The following is a 17,371-nucleotide window of genomic DNA, read 5'->3' on the forward strand; positions in this document are numbered from 1 at the left end:
AAAAATGTGCAGACTCACAATATTAACAGCAGCCACATCCCACAACCAGCACTTTCCCCAGAGCTGGAGCCCCAGTTACTGAGATTCACTGGCTCAAAGGAAACATTTCCCACAATAGGAACAAGCAAAACAGGCAAGCAAAGCCACCTCTAGCAATTCATCCCTTAAAGCAGTTCAGTTTTACGTCTTCTGTCCTAGTCTCTGAGCTCTCCCACTCTCCCTTCCTGTGGTCAAAACAGGTTATCAAGGAGGGAGGATATAGCTCAGTGGCAAAGCCATGCTTATCATGCACAGGGTCCCGGGTTCAGTTCCCTACCTCCTCTAACAAACAAACAAACATGTTATCAAGGAAGAATGTGACCTCCAGCATGACTGGCAAAGAGATTTCCAAGCCAGCTGGGTGCAAAGCCTTAAACCTGTGATTCTCAATACTGACTGCACACCAAAATTACCTGGAGAGCTTTTTAAACTGCACCTGAGACTCCTGAATCAAAATGTCAGGCGGAGGCTCCCCAGGTAGTTTTTAAAAGCTCTGTGGGTGATTCTGATATGCAGGCAGGGTTGAAAAGCACTACTCTGCACCAGCCATTCACACAGGCATTTACGAAGGACCAAAGGAACTTTTACCCTGAATTTATGCCAGCATAGCAGCTGCCAATAAAGCCTCCTCTTCCTCCCTGTCTTGCACTCCAAGTTAAAAGGTGGTCTAACCCCAATTTGGCTACACAGAACTAGGACGGGGGAGCTACATTGCTGAGAACGAAGTTTGATAGGTCAGACTTGTACTCAGCCCAGCTGAGGAACAAATTCAACTGTGTGCATACAGGAAGCCAAAGCGAAAAAAAAACCAAAAACGGAAGCACACTCAGCGATGATTCATACTGTCTATAATAATCCACTGCAGCCTGTACCTAATGATGCTCAATAAATATTTACTGAATGCATAAATGAACAGGAGCTTAAACTCCTAATTCCTCTTCACTGGAATAGAGTTAATTGTTTCTGGAAAAATCTGCTGGGAATCAAATTATAGAAGTAAAAGGAGAGAGACAAAATTCAAAGGGTACCCCACTAAGTCTACTAATTATGGAGATAACCGAAAACTCTCAGGGAATACTTGAGTAGCTGAATTCTATACTGGTCAAGTGGTGACAAAGTGGTAAAGACAAGAAGATGCCCACCATAAAATCTAGTCCACCTTTTCTCCTCAACAACAGAAACACAGTTTTACTTTGGGGAGCTAATCACCCCTCCAGTTAGGGATGGCCGTACTGATGACACTCTGGCCAATGTGATAGAAGCAGCAGAATTATACAGTGATTCTGGGAGTCTTCTTAAGGGAAAGGGAGGCATTCTTGACTCTTCCTGCATCCTGCTACCTGCAGCCATCCTGGGCCAGGAGTATGAGGGCCACTTCCCAGAAATGGTGTAGAGAACCAGGACTTCAGAGGCCATGTACCAAGCCTGGACTTTCCAACTGTGGACCTCCGCAAACTAATTCTGAATGATACAATCATGACTCTAGCTTGTAAGTTTAGGGACGCTATAAAAAAAAGCTAATTATCCAAAACCAGAGCCTTCCTAATCCAAACGTGCATACACTGAACAGCACCATGAGCGCTACAGTGCATCGTTTACTGAGCACTTACTGTGAGTCAGACACTCATTACCTCATTTAATCCTCACAACATTCCCACGAGGTAGGTATCATCTTCATATTAAAGGTGACGTAACAGAGGTTCAGAGTTTATAGTTTGCATAAAGTCAAAAAGCTGGTAACAGCTGGACCTAGGAATCCCACCCAAGTTGATCAGACTCCAAAAGCCCATGCTTTATCCACTAATCATGTTGAGTCTGCAAGGAAAGCCCAGTACATTTATCTTGAACAGATATCCAGGTCCTCAAGTTAGCAGCATACAGTCAGCTGTTATGGTCTCACCGACAAGGCTGGCCTTTCTTGCATTCAATGTCTTTTTTTTTTTAAACCCCCTTTCAAAGTAAAAAACACTTAGTAGACACTGAAAAATTAATACTAGTTCCCTTGTAATTGCCCTTTTAATTTTACAAGATTTCAAAGTAATGTAACTTTTCTATTTAATTGCTAAATTGTTCTCACTTAAAGTCACACAAAAAAGAACAAATACTAGATCAATTCTGTATTTCAGTCATATAAACAGAAAATAAACACGGTGTCTTGAAGATATTTTCCGTGCCTTGAAAAAAAAAGGTCGAGTTCATCAGCATAAAACTACCTGGCATTTTCTCCTTCCAACTGGAAGAATTTTTAATCACGTCCCACAAAGAGATACCTTCAGGTGAGAGGAACAACGCCCAGGGCTTTCCCAGTTTTAGCACTGGAAATCCTGCATACCGGGAACCCCCTCAGTCCTGGGAAAATCTGGAAGATTAATCACTCTACAGCCCCAGGGTAACATATATATATGCATAGGTATGTTTTCAACAAAATTTATTAAAACGTAGGCTGTTTATACAAAATTGGAGATGAGCATTATTATATAGTATGGTTTTAAGATATTTGGGCAGCTAAGAAAGAAAATTATAAAGCTTTACATAATCAAGATTAACCAAGAGAATGTAGCTGAGAACATCAAGTTTGTCAAATTCTTCCTTGGGATGATATTCAATATATGCACCAGCATTCACGTTCACCCAGTGGAAAAATGGGTTCCAAATGGACATTTTGTCTACATATAATATTGATACACTATATGGGGAAAGAATAAGAAAGGAATCAACTCTCAAGCAAGAATTTTAAAATAAGGACAGTCCCCAACTTACAATGGTTCAACTTACAACTTCTCAACTTTACAGTAGTAGAAAAGCAATCCCCATGCAGGAGAAACCCTAATTTGAACTGTGAATTTTGATCTTTCCCAGGCTAGTAATACGTGGACTGAAAGATACTCTCTAGCAATGCTGGGCAGTGGCAGCTCTGGGGCGGGGACTGGGTCACTGGCTGGCAGTCATGAGGGTAAACACCCCCATACACTTATAACCATTCTGTTTTTCACTTTCACTACAGTATCCAATTACATGAGATACTCACTACTTTATTATAAAATAGGCTTTGTGCCAGATGATTTTGCCCAACTCTGGGCTAACGTAAGAGTTCTGAGCAGATTTAAGGCAAGTTAGGCTGAGCTATGATGTTCAATAGATTAGGTGTATTAAATACACTTTCATATTACGGTATTCTCAACTTGACGTTGCATTGATGAGGACGTAACCCCATCGTAAGTCAGCAAGATCTGTATCTCATCTCTGAGAAATGGTGGAAATGCCTAATTTTGATGTTTCAGTTTTGTGGTATGATGAGAGGCTAAATGCTCCTGGAAGAGCAGAAACATGAAATCTGTGAGTTAAAAGAGATTGGTCCATTCATTTACTCTTTAAGGTCCTTTCCAACTTGAACCCTCCACAACCCGAGTCATCACTCTGTGACCCCTTTCCTTTACAGGTGGAGCAAGTCAGGCCAGAGAGAAGCCTGACACTCCAGTTCTGGCTGGTGATGGAGCCTGGACTGTTGATTAGCCATATTCTCATCTGAATTATGCTTAGAAACACTTAGAACCAAGAGAGCACGTGCTCAGCAGGGGAAGACAGATGACAACATTCACCTCATGTTGGGTATTTCACTTACTTTAGCTCATAAACAGATAAACTGGCCTCAGGTTTTAATAAAGAACTTGGAGCCCAGAAACTCTTTAAGCTGTCATTAGTTACTTTCACCACACAATAGCACAATATTCTAAATATATATTGTAGTACTTTTCATCAACTCTCTAAACAAGCCGGAGGAATGAACACAGTAACTTGAAAACAAGTATCTTTGTAATCTGAAAGACCTTTAAAATACAGAAAACAACTTTCAAAACAAATTGCAGCTGCCGGCCAGTTGTCCCAGCTTCAGGATCTTTTGCAAGCAGAACTAGTATCTGCCTAGTTTAAGGAGTGCCCTTAACAAATGAGGAAGCTTGGTGTTTCTTTACTCTGACAACTTGACTCTTGTAACTGAGAGACATTACAAAAGAACACATGTCTACACACATTTACTCGTCCATCAATGTTACCATCTCTTAATCTGAGAAGGCCGCCAAATTAGAAAAACAGGAAAATCTGCCTTCAAGGGGAAAGATCAATTGTTCTAGGTAGCAGGTGCACACTGAGTAGATTTTCAGTCACTTTCGAGAGCGCCGAATCCTAACCACTAGACCACCAGGGTAGGTCAATCACTTTTGAATTTGCACTGATCCATCTAGATGCCAGCCTTGTGCCCCCATAGCCAATGGCACTGACCATTCCCAACCAATGGGTTTAAGGGTGCAATCTATGGCTGTGATGCTGACCAAAGCTTGCTTGTCCAAACCACTCTTACCTTGGCTTCAACTGGTACCCCTTTCCTACAAGAGGCAGCCGTGTGTACACACATTCTGCTAAAAGCCAGGGCTGCTGCGCTAAGGAACCTTGAACAAATCACTAACACCTCCTACAATGTTTCCTGTTTCCCTTATCTGTGAAAGGGGGTTAATAATCACACGTACTGTCTATAAAACCAAATGAAAAATAAATATATGAAAGAATACTTGAAAGAATTTTATAAATCACAATTATAACACATCATTTAACCAGCTTAGTTAGCAAGACCATATCTCTGACATAAAACTGCCCCAGGGGACATAAGAGTTCACACATAATCTGTTGCAAGTCTGTTAATAAAATACTTAATTGGGAGTTCGAGATTTGCAGACACAGACTGGTATATATAAAATACATAAACAAGTTCATATAGTATAGCACAGGAAACTATATTCAATATCTTGTAGTAGCTTACGGTGAAAAAGAATATGAAAATGAATATATGTATATTCATTTATGACTGAAGCATTATGCCGTACACCAGAAATTGACACATTGTAAACTGACTATACTTCAATTAAAAAAAACTTAAATACACAATAAATCGTTACTAAATTCAAAAGACAGCTTGAGCAAAGCACTATAAATACAGATAGGTAGAATTCTTTAGTATTCTAGCAGTTAGAATGGTACATTATGTGAACCTTATGCTAGAAATCACATGGGTGTTTTTTTTTTAATGCCAATTTTATATGTGCTCTCCTAGGTCTTCAGGATAAAGGTGCTCGTTAACCATTAATTATGTGCACAGTTCAATTCCCCAATAAAACTTCAATGAAAACACCTCTTACTTGTTTGCATTTTAATCTAAACTGCCCAGATCAACACAGTCCTCCAGTTACAGCCATATTCTGATTTGCAAAAAAAGAGTAAAATGGAATGGAAAAACCCACTACATCCACAGCTATCTACCACTATGAAGAAAAAGCAGAATGAAACAACAAAATTAAAGGCAATAGTACTTTTCCAGACACAGACAAAAAGTTCTTAAAAATTCCAATTTCTCAAACTCACTAATACTCAAAGTAACATAATACTCTTTTCATACAGGATGACTGGATCATCTAAAGCATAACCCAAACCCAAACCCAAACCCTATGATAGAATGCTTATATTAAAATATCCTTCACACAGTTATAAGCAGACTAATTTAAAAATTAAATTTTGCATATGAAATCTGTACAACTGGAATTGAGTGAAAACAAGAGTATGAGAAATACACTAAGTATTTTCATCTCTTGGAGACTTACCGAAATTATTACAAGAAAGCCTACAGAATGTAATGAAATAAAACCTGAAAATTGTGACTACATTTTCAGTCGACTTAAGACAGTTTGAACTGAAGGCAGTATCTCTCTTAAATTATTTTAAGCAAATTTTAAATTTCTTCTCTAACAGAACTAATACTTTCTTGCAACAAAATCAGACTGTTGTAGTCACAGGCAATATTTTCTTCAAGATTATGTAACTTCATTCTAAATGATACCTATGTCTGAGGCTACATCAAAACCAATGTAACCGAAAATAGAAATGGAACTGCTAGACATTCATTTTTAACAAAGATGGAAATTACTTCTTAATTTCCAGAGAGCTGTATCTGAGGAATGACTTTCTCAATAATCAGAATTATAACACAGCAAACACTTCATGTTAATAAGCCAAACTAAACCAGAGTGAATCATCGTCTAACATATATAGAACTGCAAGGCAAAGAGAACTAAGAGACTTTTTAAAGGTTAACTTTTCTCATTCTCTTAATACTTTCCAGGTTCAGCTGATGCATGAGACTCAGAAGCCTGTAAAAGCCTATTCGTCTCAATTACCAGGATTATAGCAAGTTCTATCCAAAGAGAAGGAAAACACTATCTGAATACCTGTTCTGAAAAGCCAGCAATAATAATAAATTTGAGAAACAAACCACCAAACAGAAAACTCTAGAAAGTACAGGCTTTCTTCCACCACCTCGCCTCACCTGACTCCAATCTTTAGCTCTTCACTTCCATTCCGTGGTTAACTTTCAAGATAGGAGGGGAGAAACCTGTTAGAACGGATTTTTAAAAGATAAATACTACAGGTGAAGCAGAAATAAATCTCTAAGGAAGTTGTCCACTCACTCCTTGTCCTACAACCCAAGAAGATACACCTACATGTATTCCAATCGGTGAAGCCGCAACCTAGTGATCTGCAAAGAAGATAGGACCCAAAACAAATCCCAGAGATGGCTACTCTCCCAAGCAGAAAAAAAAAACTACTGTAGCTCTTCACCCAGGCAGCTTGGGGGTGCGGATAGTCAAACGAATTTCTGCCACTCACAAGTGCGGCATCCCCAGGGCGAGGAGGCAGGGCTGGGAAGAGGGAATCCACCCACAGCCCGCTCCACTCCGCCGAAGAGTCCAAGCAGCCCCGGGGCGGGGCGTGTACTCGGCTCCACCCGGAGACCGAGGAGGAAGCGAGCCGAGCAGCGAGGGAACGCCGGCGGGAGGCAGGAGGGCGCGTGAGCGTGGGCTTACCTGGTGCTGAGGGCGGCTGGGCGCGCGCGCTGCTGCCGCCGCTGCTGCTGCTGCTCCTCGGCTGCGGGCCGCCGCGCCGCGGGTCCCAGCGCCCCCGCGCAGCGGGAGGGGCCACGATGGCCGGCGCCCGGGTTCCTCCGCCCCCGGCCTCGCCGCGCCAGCTCCGCCGTGGGCGCCAGCAGCTGCAGGCAGCCCCTCAGCGCTCGCCGCCTCACCATCCTGGCCGCGAGCTGGCGCCGCGTCGGCGGCCCACCGGGAGCCCCCAGGCCACGTGGGACCCAGGCCGGACTAAGTTCGCTTCGCGTCGCCCGGTCGCTCACTCATTGTGGCCTTTGAATCTGGCAGCCCTCCCAGCGTCAACCCCGCACTGGCCGCCGCCGCCGCCACCGCACCGTTCCGGCCTTTACCAAGATGGCTACCCCCGGGGACCCCGTGCAGAGGCCATGTTTTTAAAGGAGACGCCGCGGAGCGCTTAACCCCTCCGCCCGGCCCGCGCCGGCCCGCGCCGCGCGCACACGCCGCAGTAGCCCTTCCAACACCAAACTGGCTCCTTGTCCTAAACCAGAGGCTAACTTTAATATCAGCGAACACCTTCCCGGACACCCGCCATAATTACTAAAATTAAATAGGATCTTGGTGGCCTCTCATCAATTGCGCCATCATAGCAGACAAGCACTTGGTAGCAGGATGCTTACAACCTATGGCTCCATGAGCCTGATACGGAAGAAACTAAACTGTGGTTAGAAATGAGTACAGTGGGCTTTTGAATATTAATGGCAGCACTGCCTTGTTCAGGTGTGTACTCACTAACTTTTAAAAAGATGTCACAGCCTCTTGATATACACAGTTCTCATCTAAATTTGCTTTAAAAAAAAAATCTCAGGATGACAAAAGAGCACCAAATTATGATTCTGAGTTTCTTCCAGGATTTCCTTTTTAAACTGCAGGATGAAGAAAGCTATTTCAAGAAGTACTTTAAGTACAGACGGATGGAAATAGAACTCAACAAGAAATAGGCAAAAAGATGCCTCTACAGGAGTCTTCTGGGTTCAGTCCAAGGGCCAGAAAGAAATGCCCTCTGGGACTCGGAAAGCAGATATGACTGCTGGAAAACGCAAACAAAACTACTTCGCAATTTAAAAGTGAACGTGCCCTTGTAATGGTGTAGGAATGTAAAGATGATTATGTTAGATGTGGACCTTACCCCCTCAGGGTAGTTTGCAGCTGCTGCTGAATCTTGTTTACTTAAGTGTGATTAAGAGCTGCTTGCACCTGGGCTGGGCTGAGCGGCACTGACTGAGCGGTACCTCAGGTGCAACAGGAAAAAAAAAAAAAAAAACAGCGCTACAAACTCAAAACAGTAAATTGAAGTTTCTAGTAGCTCAGAATTTCTTCACAGTGCTCTTGGCTAAAGAACTTCAAAAAGATGCCCTTTGTTCCCCTCATTCCAATTCATTATTATGAAGATCTTCAAATACACAGAAAATAAATATGCCTTTTTGTTATACCACTTGAATAAGCTGCAGACATCAAAATCCTACACCCCTGAACACTTCAGCCTGCCTCTTCTAAGAATAAGGATGTTGGCTTTAGAATCACAATACCGTTAGCACACAAAAGAAGACAATTCCCTGGTATCATTTAATATTCAGTCCATATTCAAGTTTCTGACTGTCCCAAGAATGTCTTTTACAGCCCTCTTTTTTTCTTGAACCAGGATACTACCTAGGCTCATGCATTGAATTTCCTTACTATGTTTAAGTAAGAAGCAATTTGAAATGCTTCTTACTTAAACACCTGATAATTCTCCTCTACACAAACTCACAGATACAGATAATGAAGACACAAATGTTCCCAGGGTGTTTTTCATTGAGAGTAGGTGCTTTAGATAAGCACATCTCCTTAGACCAGGAAAGTCTAGGAGGAACAAATAGTAAGTCTTTTACTGCAGCACTGAGAAAGTAATTTAAGCTGTATTAACTAAATAGTAATGTTTATGCTTTCTTAACTCTAGAGTAGTACATAAACTTTATGGACGGTTTTGTAATCTTTACTCGACTTCTAAAGCTTAAGTGGTTGGTTTTTTCCTAGGCAATGAAAAGCTGTTTAGTACAACAATGCATATCACTCCAGGTGAAGCCTCTAGCATGCCCTGACTTGCTGAATTGGGTTTTATTTGTCCTTCTCTCTCATCCACCCCTAGGAAGTCAGGCACTTGGCATATGATAAATGTTTGTCTTCTAGGCTGTCACTGTTAAAAACAACAGGCCTAAAATGGGAGTCACTTATGCTAAGTTCTACATCACCAAAGCAAGACTTAGAATTTCGGCTCTCCCGGAAATGGACTTTAAACCAGTCAATCAGGAATCACCTGGTCAGCACTAGTGAGGTAATCTGCCTGATAGACCGGTGCCATCCCCGAAAGGACAGTGACCTGGTCACAACCAATCCACTTTCTGCTAGTATAATTTCCTTGTCCCACTCCTTTCTGCCTGTAAATGTCTTGCATTTTGTACTGCTCCTTGGAGCTCCTTTCTGTCTGCTAGATAGGATTCTGCCCAGTTTCATGAATCATTGAATAAAATCTGTAAGATCTTTAAAATTGAGTTGAATTTTAACATTACTTGATTTTTAAATGTTAATTAATGCTGTAAAGAAGAGGGGCAAATTTACACAGTTTCCCAAAAGTGGCTGGTGGCCAAGGTAGCATTTTGTTAGAGCAGGAAGATAGCTAGATATGAGGAGAGAAAGGGGGACACAGACCAAATGGCAGGAATTGGGCAAAAAGGAGGGGCACAAGCCAAATGCAGGAAAACACATCATATAAGCACCAGGGGGCCCTGGGCAGAGAAAGAAAAGCAGGAATCTTTGGGCTGATAAGGGGCCACACCTTCTGGCCTGGAGACCAACAAAGAAAGGTCAGAAAAAGGCAGGGATTTCCAGTTTCTGAATGTAAACTTTTGCTCATTATGCCCTCGTTTCAATAAAATCAGCCTTGCAGATCAGAAGTACCCATCATGCCACCGCCATGACACTTCTGATCCAGAATAAATAAGGACAAAAACTCCCTCCTCCCTTTGGTTGAGTTGGGATGCTAATCAGGAAATACGACCCCAAGCCCTTCTCTCCTCAATGAATATTCCACCCATTCATTTTACACCCTATGTAACTTGCCAAAGAAACTCAGGGCAGCCACTCACCTGGGCCCGCCCTCTCTCCCCTTGAGAGTGTACTATCCATCCTTTAATAAGTCCTCACTTTACTTTTCTTAACCTCTAAGTCTTGTCTCTGAATTCTTTCTGCGAAGGGACAAGAACCTGGAACACTGGTTGGATACATCAGCAACAATTTGTGGGGACTAGAATTAAATGAGATTATTTTAACACTTCACAAAATGTTAGGTGCTAGTTAAATTACTTCTGGGAAACCGCATATAAAATAATTTTAACACAATCGCTCATCTTTAAAGTGAGCTCTGTAACCAGTACTGTCCTTTCTTCTCCTAGCTTTACGCCTAAAGGCACAGAGGACAAGAAGACTTTACTTCAATATGTATTTATAGCAGCATCTGTGGAATTTAGTTTACTACTGAATCAAAAAGTTGTTTTCATGATCATTAAAAATCTATAGATAACCCCAAACAGCAATAAGGCGCTAACTTCTCATCAGTGCTCTGTCGTTAACTACCTATTCAACCTTAGAAAATACCTGTCCCACCTCACCAGGCGCCCCAAAATGACCAAGTCTCTGTGGCCACTTGCAGTTGTAACAGTGAGTGACTCTGTGAAAAAGATTATAGGCGAAAATACATGAAGACAGTGTGCTGAGTGCAGGGGGAGTTGGATTGCATTAGGCGAAGGATCAGCAAAATTTGACCTGAGGGCTAAATTGAGCCTGTCACCTAGTTTGTTCTGATTTTGATTCAAACTATTTGTTTTTCAGAGTATAATTTCCTCAACATTCATATTATAGTGACACTTCTTTCTCTTCATGTATTAGAGTAAAAAACACCTAACATAAAAATGGTTAAAGTGGTAAATTTTGTATGTACAGTTCAGTAGCGTGAAGTATATTCATATTGTTGCCAAATATATCTCCAGAACTTTTTCATCTTGCAAATTTAAAATCCTATACTTTCCAGAAAGAGAAAAAAAATTCTACGTATCACTTATATGTGGAATCTTAAAAAAAGACACAAATGAACTTATTTACAAAACAGAAACAGACTCATAGACATAGAAAACAAATGTATGGTTACCAGGGGGGGAAACTAGTTGGGGGTGGGAGATGGAGGGATGAGTTGGGAGTTCAGGATTTTCAGATACTAACTACTATATATAAAACAGATAAACAACAAGGTCCTACTATTCAGAAAACTATTCAGTATCTCGTAATAGCCTATAATGAAAAAGAATACGAAAAGGAATATATATATATATATATGACCAAATCACTATGCTGTCTACCAGAAACTAATACAACATTGTAAACTGACTAATTTAAAAAAAGAAAAAAGCTATGCCTATTAAACAGTAGTCCTCTTTTCCTCCTACCCCCAGGCCTTGGTAACCACCATTCGATTTTCTGCTTATGTGGATTTGACAATTTAAATACATCATCTAAATGGAATCATCCAGTATTTGTCCATTTGTGACTGGTATATTTTACTTAGCATAACGTCCTCAAGGTTCACCCATATTGTAGTGTGTGACAAAACTTTCTTCCTTTTTAAGGCTGAATAAAAATATTCCACTTTATGTATATGTCACATTTTATTTATTCATTCACCATCAGTGGGCATTTGGGTTGTTTCCACCTCTTAGCTTCTGTGATAGGGCTGCTATGAATATGGGTGTGCAAATCTCTCCTCAAGATTCTGCTTTCAATATTTTTGGATATATCCCCAGAAGTGGGGTTGCTGGATCATATGCAGTTTTAATTTTTGAGGAACCTCCATACTGTTTTCTTGACCAGAAACAAGTAGACTGTCAGATATTTGTCCAGCAAAGATAGGTTTATTCGGGATCAGCGGAAAATTGCAGTCTGGGATCTGCCACCCTGGCGAGCCATGTGCAAGTCCCTGAGACTGCAAGGGAAGGAGAGTGCTTTTATGGAGTGGAAAAGGAAGTTGGGAGGGCTAAGTAAACAAGAGTCCATGGCTTCTCATTGGCTGAGTCTTTGCTGGGAGTACAAGCCTTTTTAATTCCTATTACGGGTTCCACTATCATTGCAGAGCATGAGAGCTCCCCCTTCTGGTCTCCCAACTCTATTTAATTGAGGCTTCTGTTTATTAATTTTTTTGTAGCTTTCATAGTGGCTGCATCATTTTGCAATCCCAGCAGAGTACAAATGTTACCATATCTCCATCTCCTTATCAACACTTTTATTTTCTGTTTTCTTGATAGTAACCATCCTAATGGGTGTGAGGTGGTCTCACTGTCATTTTGATTTGCATTTCTCTGATGACTAGGGATGTTGAACATCTTTTCATATACTTGTTGGGTGTTTGTATATTATCTTCAGAGAATTGTCTAGTCAAGTCCTTTGCCTATTTTTATTTTTATTTTTTATTTTTATTTTGGGGAGGGAGGGTAGTGTTTAGGTTTACTCATTTATTTTTAGAGTAGGTACTGGGGAGTGAACCTAGGACTTTGTGTATGCTAAGCATGCGCTCTACCACTTAAGCTATATCCTTCCCCCCATGCCCATTTTTAAATTGTGTTATTTGATTTTGTTGTTGTTGAGTTCTAGGATTCTTTATATTCTTTATATATACTGGATATGAACCCCTTATCAGATATATGTTTTGCAAATATTTTCTTCCATTCCCTAGGTTGTCTTTTTCACTGTTTATCGTGTCCTTGATGCACAAAAATTTAAGTCTGATATAGTCCTGTCTGTCTATCCTCGCTTTTTTTGTTTTTTGTTTTTTTGTTCCCTGTGTTTTTGGTGTCATAGCCAAGAAATCAGTGCCATGTTGAATTCATATTTTTCCTCTGTTTTCTTCAATGGTTTTCTAACGTTTTAGGTTGCCATCTGTTTTTGTACGGCCTGTGAGCTAAGAATGGCTCTTACAGTTTTACATGTTGTGGGGGAAGAAAATCAAAATCAAAATATTATTTTATGATACCCAAAAGTTACGCAAAATTCACATTTCAGTGTCCAAATATTTTTTTTATTAACAGAGCCACATTCACATATTTACATATTGTCTGACTGCTTTTCCACTACAAGGGCAAGGCTGAGTAGCTGGAACAGAGACATATGACCCACAAAGCCTAAAATGTTTACTATCTGACCTTTTATCAAAAGAGTTTGCTGACCTCCGTGCTAGGCTGAGCTTCTCCCTGGTCTTAGTATCTGAGATGCGCCAGAAGAGAGAAAATACCGGGTCACGGACTCAGAGACAAGGGTTGTGTTCTACCTGAAGGAAAGTGATATTTAAGAAAAAGTTTTCTAAACCTTTTCTTCCTTTTAAAAGCAGAATTAATAGCCAAGAGAAATTCTTTATTGAGTCAGATGATGTCACTTTACAGCAGTGGTTTCCAAAATGGGTTGCCCCAACCCAGTACAAGAAAATAGAACTTCTGTCTTATGTTTTTAAATCTTATACTTTTTACTTTGATTGTGAGTTTCATAATGAATATATTTTAGTACAGTATCACATTATGAAATTTATAAACAAATATGGGATATTTGTACGGCATCATGGTAAAAAAAAAAAAAAAAACTAGAGACCATGATAGATTTCCAAATGAGAGATGGTGTTAACAACTGGAGGAGGCAGCTGGCCCAAGGAAATACCTAAAAATTAAACTTCTTTGCTTCTTAAGAGTAATTTCACACAATATCATTGTAAAAACATAATTTGAACCTCATCTAGCATTTATCAGACTAGAAAATAGAGACTAGCCAGATACTGTGTTTCAGTTGTGTGAAAAGTAGTATTTCTCTTACTGATAATTGGTCGGTTTATTTATTTTTTTAAAATCTAAATGATCTTCAAAATGTAAAATCTAAGCCCCAGATAAACTTAGTGAGTAATGCTATTGGTTTGATGATTTTAAAAATAGGAATTCCAGCTTCTGAAAAAAAAGGTGTTTTCTATATGAATTAATAGCTGCAAAAATATAGCAGAGAATTCTAAAAGTGGAGGGATTACGCTGCTGTTACTAGCCATTTCACCTGGAAAATTCTGTGCCCCCAAGAATAGCACTAAGATAGTACAAGTTAGCATGCTATTTTTAATCATGAAACTTTAGATGTATTTTGTTAAAAAAAAAACAATGAATGAGGAATCTGAAGTAACCAATACATATGTATTTCGCTATTAATGAAAACTTAGTCTTCAAGGGTTTTTCTGAGCTTTTATATTTGAGTTTATTCTTCATTTAACTTTTAAAACACCAGTTTTAACACTGAAAACACTGCTCGTGTTGAATACAGATTTCAGTTTATAATCCTTATGCTACTAGATTGTCAGGAGGAATCCAATGACAGATTAACCAGAAGAATTTGGGAAAACCTACCATAGTTTTCTCAGAGAGAGGACCCCTCTTACACCTAAGTAGTTCAAAGAGCATGATTTGAGGGAAATCTTCTGGGCACACTGATTATGAAAACTCACTCATTCTTTGTTCTCGTTGTTTTTCGCTACCATTATTTTTGGTTCCTGTGCAGATAGTTTCAACAAAAGATTGGAATTTAGAGTAAAGAATCAGACATTTTCCAAAAATGAAACACCAAAAATTGTTAATGGCCAAGGCATTAAATCTTATTTACCCTTTTTACCCTAGCTAAATAAATACTGTGTCTTCTGAAGGTTGAGGCCCTAAGATAGATGCTTTCCTAATGACTTGTGGGATTAATTGAACTTCCCTTACATTCCATTTGCTGCCCAAAGAAACCTGACTTGCTTCCTTCCCATTAGGATGCTTTCCCGCCCTGCTTTGTGCAACGTGCTGTGCCCCTGACTTAGTCACTGCCCTTCACAGCAGTGAGTGCCCCTCTGGCCAGACCAGCCACTAGGAAACACAGAGCCCAAGGCAAGAGTATTAACAAGGCACACATTCTACATGTCTAGTTATTTAAAAGTCATAAATCAAGCTCACAAATGGTTAAGTAAAAGATATTCAATCCTTTCACAAAATACACCTTCATAAGGATGAGGAAGCCCAGGTTCTTTGGAGTTCTCAGCCTCCTCAGAGTTCTCCACCAGACCCTGGGGATCCTTCAGGGAGAGGGGCCTCTGGTCCAGGCTTTGTCCTGTACTGTGATGGCCTATACTGGAGTGTACCCTCAGGGGCCCTTCCCCATGTCTAAGTTCCTTCCATCCCCCAAAAGAGCCACCGCTTAGCCACCTGTGGGCCTTGGAGTGCACACAGCAGTGGGCTGCTGACCTCAGCAGGATGGACATGGGGAAGAGGTAGGCACAGGCCCTGAAAGCCAGCTTGGGACCATTTTGGCAGGACTCCAAATTACTGGGTACGTGGGGAGCATGTGGACATGTCTCCAAGGCATGCTTGAGGTGGGGTGCAGCTGAAGGGCCTGGAACAGAGACCCTTCTGAGCTGTGTCTAAGGGTAGTTCTGTTCTGAGCCTTCAGCACGTCCTGAACTGTACACACAGACCATCCAGAATCAGAAACAATGCAACCCCTGCATCTGTACAAAAAGTTCACTCCGCCAGTCACCTGGCTCTGCCACCAGTGATTCAGTGAAAAAGCTTTTACAGGGAGTCCCCTAACCCTTTTAAACTTGCCGAACACATTTCCAGCCCAATGTTACTTCAACTTGGATGGCATTTACTATGGGCAGAGGGAGAAAGGCTTCTTCTTCTTTCCTTCCTCCCCTCAATCCCCTCAGGAATCTGACTGTCCAAAGACTGAGTGACTAGTGAGGGTCACTTGTCCCAGTCCTTCCCAACTGCCCCTGAATTCCCAGTCCCCAGCCACAATCAGGTGTGTATTGTCTGCTTCCAATTCAGGGACCAAGAATACTGCTCTCTGTGGTAAATGGAAGAATCCTCCCTTCCCCCTAAAGTCTCCACCTCTTAACTCCCAGAATCTGTGAGCATTACCTTATATGCCAGGAGAGACCTTACACATGTGATTAAGGACCTTAAAATGGAGAGATTAGCCTGGATTGCCCTGGGGGGTCCTAGCCATAATCACGGGGTCCTTACAAGAGGGAGGCAAGAAGGTCAAAGAAAGAAGGCAATGTGGCAACAGCAGCAGAGAGTGGAGTGATGGAGCCACAGCCAAGGAAGGCGGGCAGCCTCTCGAAGGAACCAGTCCTGCCCACACCTTGACTGTAGCCCAGTGAAACTGATTTCAGCTTTTGGCCTCCAGGACTGTAAGAAAATACATTTATTTGTATAAGCCACCAAATTTCTGGTTCTTCATTACAGAAGCAATAACTACTCTCCTTTAGTACACTCTCTAATAAACTAACACACTCTCCTTTAAGTGGTCTTTGAAGTATGATAACAATATATGTAAAATATTTGTCAGCGAGCACAACATTAACGAGTGGACGCATAGCTCTAAACCCTATACTGTGACTTCTAGGTTCAGGTCTGAGAGACCCAATTTCCAGACTTTCTAGGACCAATTCTCCAGGCTGGTGCTAGGAATCGTGGCTGGAAGTTTCAGAAAAAGGAACAGAAGACCTAGTGTTGACAGAGGTTTGTACAGAAGCAGCATTTACCAACCCAAATGTGTCCTAGGCATGAGGAAGAAACAGAAGCCTCGGCAAGTTTTTCTCTTCAACTCCCACTTCACTGCCTAAGAGAATTTAGACAGAGGACCTATTCAGGAAAGCAAACTATCAGCAGAGATATTCGTAGTACAGTATGAACTAGGTGTGGAAGGCAGGGAGGAACATAGGAAAGTCTGTTAAGTAAAAATTCTCTCTGTGTCCTGTTGTTTCTGTATGGCCCAGTGAATATTTATTTGCCCAGCATTTGCTCTTTTCATTCTTCCTATGAATTCACATTTTTCCCTCTGAAGTCTGAGACCCCTACTCCCTACTCCTGTGTCCAGGAAAACATATATACCTCACTTTACTTGACTTTTTGGAATCTCCCATGTTTACAGGGATTCCCTGTACATTCACAATTAAATTTGATTTTATTCTCCTGCTAATCTGTCTTAACATCATTTTAATTATTCAACCAGCCAAAAGAACTAACAGGGGAAGGGGGAAATTTTTTTCTCCTCCCAACAGATCGCCTCTGGTCCTGTCGTGAACAAGTCATTAACCACCCCAAGCATTTATGAGGTTAACCTACACAATCACTGAGATCCCTTCCAATTCTAAAATTCAGAGCTGTGGCAAAACATGGTTGACCTTTGAATTTCATATTCACATGTTTCTGCTGTTACAGCCTATCTTTCCAGCCTCCCTGTCCACCATGAGGCCTCCA

The 17,371-nt window shown here is 41.1% G+C and overlaps 1 protein-coding gene across 5 annotated transcripts in view; it reads right to left on the reverse strand.

Moving 5' to 3' along the window:
• Window positions 1-17,371, reverse strand: part of NAPEPLD (N-acyl phosphatidylethanolamine phospholipase D) — a 91,365-nt gene that overhangs the window by 44,095 nt on the left and 29,899 nt on the right. Inside the window, exon 1 of one of the 5 annotated variants that reach the window (XM_072965180.1) lies at window positions 6,948-7,508. The exons of 2 other annotated variants lie outside the window; for them this stretch is intronic. In XM_072965180.1, the coding sequence (XP_072821281.1) occupies window positions 6,948-7,165 (218 nt within the window). In that variant the 5' untranslated portion in view covers window positions 7,166-7,508. Of the gene's footprint in view, window positions 1-6,409; window positions 6,546-6,584; window positions 6,773-6,947; window positions 7,509-17,371 lie in introns of those variants that run through there. 2 more of the 5 variants (XM_031679774.2, XM_015234466.3) reach the window with 2 other exon arrangements.

Source organism: Vicugna pacos, chromosome 7 (genome assembly GCF_048564905.1).
Source record: "Vicugna pacos chromosome 7, VicPac4, whole genome shotgun sequence".
In the NCBI taxonomy this organism is placed as follows: Eukaryota; Metazoa; Chordata; class Mammalia; order Artiodactyla; family Camelidae; genus Vicugna; species Vicugna pacos.